At 41.4% G+C, this 14415-nt stretch overlaps 1 protein-coding gene across 1 annotated transcript; it reads left to right on the top strand.

The window, feature by feature from the left end:
* Positions 1-3165: 3165 nt before the first annotated feature.
* On the top strand, positions 3166-13083 carry LOC113174952 (synaptotagmin-5-like). Its single transcript, XM_026379172.1, is given in 6 exon segments — positions 3166-3458; positions 5294-6297; positions 10164-10335; positions 11382-11413; positions 11415-11549; positions 11687-13083. Coding segments are annotated over 6 exon segments (1521 nt in total). The 5' UTR covers positions 3166-3436; the 3' UTR covers positions 11843-13083.
* The last annotated feature ends 1332 nt before the right edge of the window (positions 13084-14415 follow it).

Below are 14415 nucleotides of genomic sequence, written 5' to 3'. Positions count from 1 at the left end.
TCAAATTACTGCAAAACTATCTGTGGTGTCTGAAGGAGGCACCCTGTACAAATCATGCATGTCTAACATTGCATCAGAATCCGGGCTGCTTTTGCACGCACTGTGCAAAGTGTAGATCCCTCCCTCAAGCTAAAACAGGGTCAGCATATTCAAGAAGAGGAAAACAAAGATTCAAAGGCTAAAATAAAAGAAGAAACTAAAATAGCATGAGAAGAAACATTTGCATATGAGATGAAAATTCATCATTTCAGACCCAAATGTTGAGTGAGTGAAAGTTCAGTAACATGTGACTGACAGGTGCTCATTGGTACCCAGGAAAAAGCTCTAAATGACTCTTTTTGTCTTGGGTTTTACGTGTGAACTCTGCATTTGTTGGTCAAGAAAAGGATAAATCATTACTCTCCACCACGGAGGTTTAAGTGTGGGAGTAAAAAGGACCTGCATGATCCGAACCACACAAGCTCATGTGTGAATCACAGGGTCGTCGGGCTGTGTGATGGGAACTTCTCAAGCACCCTCGCTTATCTTTGTTGATGCAATAATTCATGATGACTATGACTTCAGACATTTTGGCCGCAACAGTGCAACCACCATCCCCATCACTTTAGTGATTCCAGAGAATCACAAGCTTGATGCAGTTATTATTAACAAGGGACTTTTTAGGTTTAATTGAATTTAATTTACTTTAAAATTGAATTAAAAGATTTAATTTAATCTTCAAAGCAAATGTCTTCAGTGTACAGAAAAAAACAAATGAGCACTTGAATCACTCTTATACTGTAGGACTGTGTGAAGCTCAACAGTTTTGTGTTGAATTACAGAGAGTGCTTTGTTTTCGTAAATAGTCCAAATAGCAGAAAAGCCATCTCCATTCACACGGGAAGGCTGTGGGATGTAACCCAAGCTGTGTGATTATCGGAACTGAAGGTCAGCATATTGATATAATAGTGCCCATTTGTGGTTCTTCTCTCTCAGAGACAGTGTGAACATTTGGGAAACTCCACCCATACAGTAGAAAATACACAGAGTTTCACCTACTAGTCATCCAGTTTCTTCCTTAGGGGCTCACAAGGCCCTGGGGCCAACCAATGACAAGGAGAAACTGGAAGTACACGCAGAGTCCCTCGACGGGGCCAAACCCAGAACTTACTGTAAAATGTTTGGTTGTCTCACTTTCCTCATTCATACAATCATAAGTGGTCTAACAGATTTGCATAGCACACGTCTTTCTCATGTGTTAAGCTTCACTTAACAATATCTTTACAGGCCTCTCTTTCTCTTTATCTGAGTGTACACATCATTTTCTGTTCATTTACAAAGGAACTCTGTTTAAAAGTGTTATTTAAGATGCTGCACTCGTGGATTTCTTTATTTAGTCTTTTCTTAGTGTGTGTGTGCGTGTGTGTGTGTGTGTAGTTAGTCATAGTCAAAAGACACATGGGGTAAGTGACTATTAACCTATGAATCTACACTAATGAACCAGCAGGGGTCAGTAACTTCCCACTGACCAATACACCTGATGACCATATAGGTTTATAGAGATGTAACACTAAAGGTTTTACAGGAAATAACAAGTTTAATACAGACCTCTAAACTTTATGTTTCATCTCTGAGGCCTTCTGTAGATCTGTGGGAGGACTGCAGAACAATGACAGTTTGTCACATTACACTTTTTTCCCCACTGTCAAACTTCCTCTGATTAAAGTTCAGGTATGCTGTCATGTTAGTATTAACATAACTTTAGGAAAAACATGTAGCATCTAGCTGAAGAACAGAACATTCTTTAAGGTCTACACATGAAACCTGTTACAATGAGCGAAGGTAGTTAACAGTATTTTCAGACAATACACAGCTTAAAATATTGCTCTACTTGACCATTTTAACTCGTAACCACAGGTTAGCTGTAAATTAGTCGAGCTGAGCTTAAGAAATGCTGTGGGATAATTAATAGAGCACGCTCAGGGTGGCACCAAAACTTAAAATACAATAACGTGTGAGCAGAAACACCACAACATTGTTTTTTATAAGGCACTTTGTCATTATCTTGACTTTGTTAAAGTGTCAAGTGTACGCTCCAACAAACGTACAAATCTGATACGTGTGGTTTCCAGAGCACAGAGGTTCTTGTTTTTATTTCCTTAAAAAAGAGAAGTTGACCCAGATCGGACTAGACGCAGAGAAAGGGGACCTGAAAGCACCATCAGGTTTCCAGTGCTGCAGTTGGTCTTTCTGTTTACTAGAGATTAGACTACACATGTCTGCCCCCTAGTGGCCGTAAGTGTTTTTTTTCTGCAGGTAATCTCACAGTTTGTGTATTGAAGCACAGGACCATCACATTTACCACCAATCAGAGCCAAACATGCTGCTACACAACAGCAAGAAGCATCTCAATCAGGTTACATTGTGTTTTCAGACTGTGCTAAGCTGTAAGATGCCAAAAAGATGTTCTCTTATTAAATATTCAATGAAAAGACAAAGAGAACAAAAAGAGCCAGAACATCTTCACAAATATAAATAAAAACACAGATAAATCTTTGTACATGGAGAAGAGTGATTCACGATCCGTTCGGTTAGTTTGTTGGAGGAAACTGTAATAAAACAACTTGACCTTTGAAGGACATTTGACCTTTAAACATGTTGACTTATCAAGTGATTGTTAACTTTGTTAATATGCGTCCATAAAACGATTTTTTAAAACACATTATAGAGTAAACCGTGGATTGTTTGACACACTGTTGTTGTGCAGCTTGTCTCTTTCTGTTTGACACAACACTTACTTTGCACTTAACAATGAAGAGATCACTTAGGGACTGTATGATAATGATTTGAGTGTTAGTGGTGTTTGGTGTAGAATTCCTTCTAATGCTCAGTATACAGAGCTCTTCCAGAGTAATTATAAGTATCTCATGATGAGGTTTGTTCAGTAGTTTCAACAGGCGAATAATAGGAATTTGTGACTGATGAAAAAACGGTATAAACTTAGCTTTTTTCGTCGCCTCCAACCTCATCACTTCTGTGCACTCCCTTACCAATACCTTGTCTAAATCTACAGTTTATATGTTTGTTTGTTGGGATGTTGAAGTTGGACATACAACACACTGACATACAACACACTGACATACAACACACTGACATACAACACACTGACATACAGTCCCTGACTCTTGCTGCTTTGCTGCAGGATGAACTTCTTCCTCAAACTGTTTAGTTGTGTCACAGTTAACCCCTTTAAGACATGAGCTGTTCACTGTGGTAAACGTGAGCGAGCAGTGGATCCTTTCTGCACAATCACTGCGACTGAAATAAAGGCTCAGTCCACCGCAGAAGCTATTGGCTGAGAGGCGTCAGGTCCCTGCGCACTTGGAGACGGAGCGCACTCATAAGCAGCGCTCACACTGATTCACACATCGACACGGGCATCAGACAGTGTGGGAGCATGTCGCAGTACACTCTGGGAGGTAGGACGCTTTGAATCTTCTTTAAATCGTGTCTTTCTTACTTTTACTCATTTTGGTAAATCTGCATTGTCTGTAGTCGCGGGGTTTGTTTTAATCTGCAGCTTCCTGAACATTCACTGTTTTCAAACAGAGAGAAAAAGATGCCAAGTGTGCAGAAATAATAATAATAATAATAATAATAATAATAATAATAATAATAATAATAATAATAATAATAATAATAATATAGAAAATCAGCAAATGTCCTGTGTTAAACTGAACTCAGCTGTGCATAATAAGGATGAGAGGTGTGTAGCAGTTTAAAGTAAGGGATCTCACAGACCTGAGGACTGTGGAGGCTGCAGCTGGCTGGGAAGGGATCCCTTGTTTCTGTTTGTTTGTTTTAGATAACTTTGCAAGAATAAAGATTAAGTTTCACAGACTAATAAAAAAGGTCAGTGTAGCCCAGAGGTTGGGATAAGTTTGAAAACTTTCCTGTTTTGGTGTTAGTCGGACTGGATGCGTGGTGAAAGCAGCACAGACAGACACACATGCTTTACTCTGCATTAAATGCTGATCTTACTCAGCTCAGATTTCCCCATTACCTCATTTGATCTTTGATTGTGTGTCCACTGCTCGTTCAGTGCAGTCAGATTTTAGAGTGATTCCATCCTCCCTTTATTTTCCAACATCACTGCAGCACTGAGCCACTCAGGACTTTCATCTCTTAATGGAGGCTGTCTGAGGAGCTGCCTGCTGCTGGACAGGCTCCGTGATGGGGCTGACATGGATCTGCACCAACAGTTAACACTCACTTGCTTTGATAGAGATCTAATCTTTATAAGGATCCTCCTCGGGCGCTATCTGACACCTGAATAAATATTTTCCTAACAAATACATGATTCACTTAAAGCTGTATTTTTTTATTTCAGGCTTTGAGAAAAACAAAATCATTCCCTGGTAATAACGAAGGTTTTTTATGTCTCAAAACCAGTTCGATTTGTCAGTGATAAGGTTTCTTCTCATTACTGTCTGTTTACCTTTCGTTGGTCACAGGCTGAAGCTTTCCAACCTTATTTTCACCACCATCCTCCAGTGTGTCTGATGCATGAGTCATCCCCACACGCCCTCACTATCTAAACGCTGAATGAGCATCGGGGCTCAGCTTTAACGGCTTAAACGTCACTAACACTGTCGGCTACGTCATGATTTTATGCAGGTGATAGAAAGAAAGAAATTTAGTCTGAAATCTTAGTCAAAATGTTTTTTAAGGTATTGAATACAGTATTTAAACCTTAATTTAAATTCTATCTGAATAAACAGCATGAAGGACTTTTAGTTAGACGCTGTTAATGTGAAGGAAACTACCTCTAAAAGTGTAAACAGATAATAAACAGATCATATTTAAGTGATTAAACTCACTGTTGCAGATATGTAGCTATCTGAATATTTGGATGATGACTACAAACAGACTCACACACACTCACAGTTTGCAGACTTATACAACTGGATCACAACTATCTGCGACACTGTCATTTGTAAAATGAAGACTACAGCGAGACATTTCCTCTTTAACCTCATCAGCGATCCAGAGCACAGACACAGAAAGACGCTGTTTAAATGCCCTCATATCTTTATTATTGAATTTGACTTCATTTTTTCTCAAATAAATATTTCATTTGCTAATTGAATTGAATTGATTTGTGGTCTAACTCTAACTCATCTGTTTTTCCCCTCCTCTGCTTCAATCTCGCAATTGATTACTCACAGATTGGCTTCATTTCATTTTCCCTGCCCCTAATTAATCCCACTTACATGACATTAAACCCTGAATGCCTTGTGACCTCTCTGTCTAGTCCACCTACAGATCCTGCTGGCCGTGGGCCTGGCTGTGTTCTGCTACTGTCTGGTTCTTGGTTGCATCTTTTGCTGTCGCAGAAGGAAGAGGTCTTCATCGGAGGACAAGGAGGCAGTTTTCTCGTGTCCTCCTTCTGCTGAGAAGGTGACCGTGACATTGACTCCACCTCTGTGCACGCAGCCCGTCAAGCAGCAGTACGAGGAGCTGGATGGAGACGTGCTGGAGTTCCCCTCCTCTAAAAGCAGCTCATCTCCCTCTGAGGATGAGCTCACAGCTCTGCCTTTTGACGCCAGCCCGGCCACCTCAGCTGAGCTGGTGCAGTCTCCTCGGTCTGCTTTCCCAATGCGGCGCCTCAGCACTCCAACAGTTCCCTGCCCACCCAGTAAATCTCCAACTCATGGCAGAGCCTCTTTGCCCTCCCTCACTAAGCTGAGCCTGGTGTCAAAGTCACGTCGGGCAATGGGTCGGCGCAGCACCGTGAGCGGGGAAAGTTTTCTCTTCAGCGAGAGCAGTCGTCTGACCGCTGCTGCTGCCAAAGCTCCCACCCAGCAGGTGGATCCCTGCCTGTCACAGTATGGCTCTAACTCTGCCTCCATCCCCTCAAAGCCTGCTCCTCTGCTGCACTTCTCCCTGCTCTTCTCCTCTGTCTATGGCACCCTGGTGGTCAACATCCTGGGGCTGTCTGGGGCCAGTCGGAAGCGCAGTGGGGTGTTTGTCCGGGCCAGCCTCCCTCCACTCTGCCCCTCTCCTCAGCAGATCTCTTCTCGGCGCCGCAGCCTCAGCCCAGACCTCCACAGTCAAAGCTTTGTCCTGCAGGTGGGCTCTCTGGAAGAGCTGAACGCCTGCACTTTGAGACTGGCTGTCTACAGCAGGGACTTCTCAGGGCTTAGAGAAGCTGCACTCGGGGTGGTGGAGCTGCCCTGCAAGCAGATGGAGTGGGAGCCTGACACCACAACCACCTACATCAGGCAGCTCAGTCCAACTAAAAGCAAGCTGAAAAAGGTATATTTCATTTATTGTGTTGCTGTAGGCCTTACACAGACAAGTAGTGAAAACACTAGATTACAAATGCCCTGTCTCAAAGGGCTGTCTCTTAGCAAGTCGACCAATGACCACAGTAAAAGTGCCTACAAAGTTTAGTAATAGTGAAGATACTGTAATGCCCACAAACAACAAGCTACAGGAACGTCAGGAGGAACTCAGTGTCATTATAGAAAGTGGTTGACAGTCAAGCAAAATGACAAAACAAAACAAAACAAAACAAAACAAAACAAGAACAAGAACAAAACAAGAACAAAACAAGAACAAACTTGCCAATTTACATGTTTACTTGCAAGTTAAAGCTTACCTGCCAAGAGTTTGATGAAATGACTGATACGCGCTCTGATATCTTTATGACAGCTAGTTTTCTAGCTGTCTATCTCTACAACAGGTGTCTTTACCTTCATATTTAACAGATTCCTAACAGCAATCTTTAACATCAGAAGACTAATTCAAATAAAGTCATGTGCTGTGTTCTGATTGTTTGGCAGCTTATGGTGCTTTAACACACACTACAGACCTGGTAGGATTGGGTCAGGTGGCTGTGACCACCCAGATATCTCATGTGTTTGTCGGGGTCTTTCTAAGGGTGGGTGGTTGGACTTGACTAACTCTGCCTTACTCCATGTACAGTCTGCATTTTCATTGATTTAATGGTAAGGAAAACCACGCATGCAGGCCCATAAATAGTAGGCTACATATTATTTTTTATCCATGAAGGAATGTAGCTTCTAATCAGCTCACCCATTAGCCAGTTTTCCACTGTTGTTAGTCATGGTGACATTGTTGTTAGTGACTGCAGAGCAAACAAGCAGAGTGCAGCAAATTGGCAGCACGCCCACGCCTTGCCCTCTGCAGCTCTGTTGAAACACTGCCAGAGGGCATTAATAGCAGGCTTTCGAAGGGAGTGGGCTCCTCTGGGCCCTACTCAGTCAATCACTCCGATCAACTCTTTGGCTCAAAGAGATCCAGTGTTTGCTCGGTACATAGGTCAGTGTCATTTCGTCCTGTTATACAGACACACAGTCAGGTCAGCTGCTTCTCTCACTCTCACTCTCACACACCCAGCGTCACCTTCTTGTTCTTCAAAAGCAGTGACTTCCAGGTGTCAGTGTGTGTAATCGCTGTTGTTGGATGTGGAGATAGCTGTGAAAGAGCAAAGCTGCTCAGCAATCCAGAAAGAGTGGATGAGTCTAGTGAGGCTGTGCAGTTAATGCAGGATTTATACTATACCAGTTTTTTAATCAGTGTAATGGGACTAGCACTGATGATTTTTTATTTGCATTACATTACTTGTTTTGACGTCAGGCATGACATGGCAGCAATTAGGCACAAGAAGAGCCTGACCACGGCAGGGCTGCTATTGATCATCAGCTTTCATTTTTATTAGCTTTTTTCCTCTTTTCATTCCTGAAAAGTGGCCCACTGTACCATTATCAGGCAATTAGAGCAAGTTAAGAACAGACGAAGTCTACAGTCCATGTAAAAGTTATTTCCAGTAAATCTAAAATATTAACAAACATTTTCATCTATTGCTACAACAGCCATTGCAGAGATCCCACTAGACTGTACCTGCTAAATGCGTTTATGCATTTTTGTTTTTGGTCCCTGAGCTATAATTGAGATAATTTCCCCAGTCACTCTATCCTGATAAATGTTCCTGCATCGCTTCTGTACTTCAGCTCGACACAATTTTGTTCATGGCTTTAGCATTAAATTGGCTTATTTCAGCCTGTGGGCTGAAAGTACTGTATATGCCTGCAGCTTATTAAAAATAAAACCTCTTCTCCAACTCTAACATGGTGTAGGAAGCCAGCAGTACCTTCATATAGCTTTCTTTTCTAGTCTCCAGCTGTTAACATACAGTAACTCAAACAAATACATTTACATTTACATTTACACACACAAGTGTCTTGCTCCTGGGCACTTTAATAACATCTGGCATGTGGAATTGAACCACTGACCTTGTGGTTCGTGAAGAACCGTTTTACAAACTGAGCACAGCTGCCTCAGCATCAGGGTCTTACGTTTGTTGGATGGTTGATTTTATCCACTGCTTCTAGAAATAACATTTATATGTGGATTATTCAATTAGATTTCTGGATAACATGCTGAGGAAATGTGATTAATCACATTAAGTTGCATAATTGTTGATAGAGATGGATAGAGAGTGGAACCAAACTGAACCAAAACTCTATTTTATTCCTAACAAATGGTTCTGTATGTGATTCCTAAGTTGGGAGTTTGATTGCTGGTCTTAAAGCTGTTCTCTATCCATCCACCCCACACAGTGCGATGCAATTTGTAGGACACAGGGTTGGACGAGCACTGTCCCTCATATGGGCTCATCACTGGAGACAACCCGGACATGTCAATGATGTTTAAGTGCCTCGGTCATTAATAATAATAATATGTTGCTAGAAGAATGTTAAAAATACAAACAGATTTGACAGGAAGCTGTCTCCTCACTGAGATAGATATGGACAAAAAAACTCCTGAACTTCCTAATCTATCGCTAACCGGTGACGTGGGTTTTCTTATGTAATTACACAGAGTGCTGCTCGGCTTGCTACTTGTGTACTGAGCTACCAGTATCAATGTAAAGTTGTTGATCAATGATCAATGATCAGTCAAAAATTCTGCATAAAAAAGGTTTAATGAAGTAAGAGACATCTCTCTTCTGAAGCTTTCATCAGTGGATGATTCATACAATCAGTCTACTGTGGTCCGTTATGTGCCCCTTAATGTATGTAGGATGAATTGTTACCATTTATAATAGAATCAAAAATAACTTCAGTCATTTGCAAATAGGAGCCCAAAAAGAGCCCAAAGCATAAAGTGGTAAAGAAATAGTGAATAGACAGTGGCAAAGTTTTCAGCACTCTATGGTTAGTAATGTAAAAATGAGTTTTTCAAATAGACATCAGTAATATGTACAAATATATCTTTTTAAATATCACCATCTGTGTTGTAGATCAGGGACTGTTTCTACTCTAAAGAGGCCAAGTTGAGATCAGAATTTAAGGACGCTTCCTCTGAACAGTGACCAGTGGCAGCAGTAAACTCGGCGTGTGTGTACAGAGTAAAAAAGCCAGTTTAAGTGTGAGTGACAGCTTCTGAGGCAAAGTACTAGTGACAGAGGCAGTGAACCAAAACTCACTTGTTGGGTGAAATTGCATTCACACTCTGCTGACCAGCCTCAGTAAGCCGCTGGCGGGCTAACAGTCAGCCCGCTGACAGCAGCCCGTGATTCACAGGACCCTAAACAACACAATCTAACAAGATCTGACACGAAATCGGTTGGAAATTTGCATCAAACTTACACATTAGCTATTACTTTTGTTCAAAGTGCTTCACTGCATGAACATCTGTATTACTTTAGGATCAGTAGTCACATCTGCAGCAAAACCCTCAATGCTGACAGCAACATATAATGATTTGCAATATAACAGATTAATTTTAAGTGATTGAAAATTTGATACTGATTCGGCCCAGCTGAGCTCCCCAGGCAGGAATTAAAACGGATTATTTGTTTGAAATATCCTTCAGATGAAGAAAAACGGAGTCAGATGGTTTCTGTTCTGTTCCTGTTCCTCAACTTTGACAGCGTCTGATTCATAGAGAATCCCGTTAATGGAGAAGCAAAACAGATTTTGGCAGTATCAGTGTCTTGGTCGACTCACTCACTGACAGCATTATAGAAACATATTAATGAGGCTGTGAGCTCGATTCTGGAGTATCCTTATCTTTCTTCTTACTGTCTGTGAGGAAAACATCCACTGAGTGAAAGAGTCTCTGACATCTATTCTTTACCTCCTCACCTTTAGAGTGTGAGCTCTCAGGAGACGCTGGCTCACAGGAAGAGCTCGGTGTGTGCCCCCCGGGCTTTGGGACAACTATTCATCCTGCTGCAGTACCAGACGCTGGCCCAGCGAATCAAGGTGATGGTCCGCAAGGCTGAGAATCTGGTCAAGCTCACACGGATCCCAGGAGCTCCAGGTGAAGGCCGGCAAGTCCTTACACCTAAACAATAAAAGCAAATGCTTGTCATTGTCTCGTGTAGGTGCCTCATGTGAAAGCTTGTTGATGTGGTGCACATAATAATGCAGCTAAAAGTACTTGGATGACATTAGTAAATGAAAGTGGTCGTGGCTGATGCATTTCGTGATGTTTGGAAAGAGCCAAACTAACTTTTTAGCGCCATTTCTCAGTTTCAAGTCATTATTATTTGATACTGAACAGACAGAATGGAGAGTGGTGTCACTGTTTTCATCTCTCACTAAACCCAATAAGTATATTTCCCAATGTGACTACCAGTTCCTTTAACCAAGAATCAAGCCTTGCTCAAAACAGTAAACAGTATGCTGTAGATTACTATTATACTAAAACCTCTAATGCACACGAACACAGTGGCGACATGGAAAGCGCTCATGCTGCCTCTGTCTGTATTCTTCTTTATGGGCCCAGCCATAGTCAGACAGATTGGTTTCCTGATTGGCTTGAAGTATAATCAGATTAGGAACCGATCATCCCGGTGTCATTTCCCCTTCTGTTTGTATCATATCTCACTGCATCTGATTTAAAGCTCTGCTTTGATAATGCTAGTTAGGAATCTGGAGCTTCTGCAGGAGGTAAACAGCTGTGATCTTTTGCTTTCCCATATCTAAACTGAGAGTTTGATGCTGTTGGTGTTTGGTAATGTGCTCAGATGTTTATTGAGATCTACGGTACAGTTTGTTCGTTGCACGTTTGTGCTTCTTGCTTGACTGTAATACATTGCCCTTTAATTTCAGGCAATCCCATTACTGCATGATAGAATGGATTTACAATTTCCAGTAATTAAACAGATGTGGATCAGCGATAGTGATAGATGTTCTGAGAGGATTATGACATGTTTACAGATCATTTCATGTGAGGCTGACAACACTGTTCGAGTGCACATTGATGTGTTTTCACCAGCCAAAAATACCAATGATTTTCATCTTGTTGACTCATAAACATCAATAATTGAACTGAAATGATGAATATGGATATGTTTTTACCAGACCACTATGTTGTCATCAACCTGCGCCAGGATGGGAAAAGTAATTGGTACCAAGGAGACCAAAGGAGCCAGTGGTTCAAACCCTGTCTGGAATGCCCCATTCCTGTTTGATCTGCCCCCCGGTGACATCAGTCAGCTGCCACTCGTCCTCGAGTTCATCGTCATGCAGGTAGGAAGTTCAGCATCCCTCACATACAGAGCATATTGATGAAATGTACTGTATGTCTGTGCTTCAGGCTGGAGCTCCAGCTGCATATCTTCATGTTTCCATAACCTTTAAACACAGTTATCTGTACCTCCACACAGGGCCGTCTCTACACTAAGAGCACTATTCTGGGCCGTGTATTGATCGGCAGCAATGCTTCAGAAGCTGGACAGGGACACTGGAAGGAAATGTGTAGTCGGGGGCAAATTGAAACAGCGCGCTGGCACTCAATCCAATCTGATATGTCGTTGGAATGACTGACACGCTGCCTACTGGGTGTCCTCCAGCTGATGTTTATGATGGGATAACACGTGATTGGGGTGGATATGCATACCCTGCTTCCAAAAAGTATTTATTTTAGTCTTTTTCATTGTTGGGTGTGATTTTTTTGTCTTAGTTTTCTCTGTCCTTTATCAGCACATGATGTTCGCACATTAAATAACCACTCTTTACATATCTGGACGGTCCATATGCATCTGCAGCGCTGAAGCACTGGCTGCTGTGTGGAGCAGAGTGTGACGAAGGTTAAGCTGCTCCTTAAAACTAACAGTGTTCTGCATTTCTGCATTTGCCTTTGTGATTATTTCCACTGTGACGTCTTACAGCTGTACTCTGTAAAACCGTAGCATTCTGTATGTACAGTATGCAATGTGTACTGATGTTGTGGTACTGCTTGTATTGTGCCCAGATGCTACAAATTCATATTTTAAATTTCTTTTTAAACTGAAAAGTTATGGAGCATACAGTACATGTTGCCACTCTGCCTGTGGTCTGCTGTGGTGAATTACTGCCCTGTGCCAATGTTTGTCCACAAACTGTAAACACGTCTCCTTACTAATCTCTAACATCCACTCATATCGAGTGGCCTCATTTTATGTGGCATGCGTGCCTGATTAGTCTTTTATGTTGTGCAGTTTTGTCCTCTTGCAAAAAGATCACTGCCATTTACTGTGATGGCGTGGGAGAGGTTTGGATTCACAGACGCTGCACTTTAATTGTAAACATGGGCTAGTATTATTTTACTGTACTGTATTTTACTTTACTTTGACAATTAATTTGCACAATGGAAAAACTGTTAATCAATCGGAAATATTATGTTTTGCCCATGAGACTAATGTCAGTATTAGAATAACATTTCAGGCATTATGTTGCCGTTTGTCTGGTCATACAATTGAAACCTACAAGAGTTTAAAGGTCAACACAACAACAAGTGTCCACATTAACACTTTGAGAAATATCTTTATACAATAACATACAATAACTTCAAAATAAATAAAAAAATCACACCTGTTTTAATATTTTTCATCAGTCTTCACATACAGACAATAATAATTTTACAGTTTTTAATACTCACACTTCTCTTTCTTTCTTTGTAGAAAGGAAATGTGTTGTGTTTGTTTGTGTGGTGTATTGACTATGTTGCCTGCGTATGCGTTGTTTCAACTGTATATGGACGATGAACAGAAGCAGAAATTAAAATAAATTTCTATATCATATGAATGCCAACACATGGACTTTTACTGAGTACAGTATAGGTAACGCTTCACAGAGTGAAATAAAGTCAGGAAACTAACGTGAAATCTGCCCAGGGACAGTAAAAATATGTTGGATTTGAAAATCAGTTGTTCAGTATATTGACTTTTTTCATGGAAGACATTTTGACGTGTCACAGCAGGAAAAGGTGCAGGTGTACTGCAAAGAAGCACTTGAATGGAAGCTGAATTCCATTTAGCAGTCAGGGTACAGCTACAGACTGGTGACCTGTCCAAGATGTACCTCACCTCCCGCCCAGGGGCAGCTGGGATTGGCTCCACCACCCCCAACGATCGTTAACATGAAAAGGTGTTAGGATAATGGGTGGATGGATGGTACAACTACTGTGCGTGCTGACTGTCACTTGGACACTTCAGGTTGTTAGTAACGTCCATGCTTCACCCCACATGATTTTATGGGGATATGGGGACATTCAGCACTCAATGAATTAAAAGTCTATTTAAAGTCAATAAAACTCAGTTGGATGAAATTTGCAAACTAAAAGCCTGAACTCTCAGAGACAGTGACTAAATGAAACATGTCACCTGTGGATACTGTTTACTCAATTCAAAGCAGGGGCAAGGATGTTTGGCGTTAAGCATCAACGAAATAAAAAAAACAGTTTCCTATTAGTATTCAGAACGTATGTCCAAACCTTTCTACTGGCCCTCCCTGGTGGATTTGTCACCCTGCCTACATTTAAAGATGAGATGTTGTGGCAAATGCGCTCTGTATGACTAAGTCTTTTAGTCTGTGCTGTTTACACTGGGGGACGTCCCTCCATCCAGAGTTATAAATATTTACAGCATGTGCAATCTGAAGGTGATGTAATCTAACTCCTAGGGTGATCTTATGTCATATCAGATCACCAAACAAATGTGACTACTGCCCCACATACACACACTGTATTAGTACACAGTATCCATCTCAGTATGTTCCTCCTAACTTCCACCTAAGTCCTAACCATAATTCATCCAGGAGGTAAATAAAGTCAATCTAAAATATAACACAAACCATCTGTGGCTTCAACACACCCACTTAATTGAATATGAGCTAATCTTTTCCCAGAATGCTTCTGTGGTGCGATGTGGATAAATCCTGTGAACATGAAAGCACAAAGTGCTGCACATCCTATTACAGTGTAAAGGACACAAGACACAAAATGCTGGCATGAGTGTGTGAAGCTTTTCATACAGGAATCCCTCTCTTTCTTCCTTCCCCTCTGATCTGCTCACTCTGCGCTCGCAACAGGTAAGTATGTTAGATTCAGCTGATCTATCCCCAGTGTAGTGTCTGT

The sequence above is a fragment of the Anabas testudineus genome, chromosome 3 (assembly GCF_900324465.2).
Source record: "Anabas testudineus chromosome 3, fAnaTes1.2, whole genome shotgun sequence".
Classification (NCBI taxonomy): Eukaryota; Metazoa; Chordata; class Actinopteri; order Anabantiformes; family Anabantidae; genus Anabas; species Anabas testudineus.
Note: the sequence above shows the minus strand (reverse complement) of the source record. Positions and strands in the feature narration are given on the sequence as shown.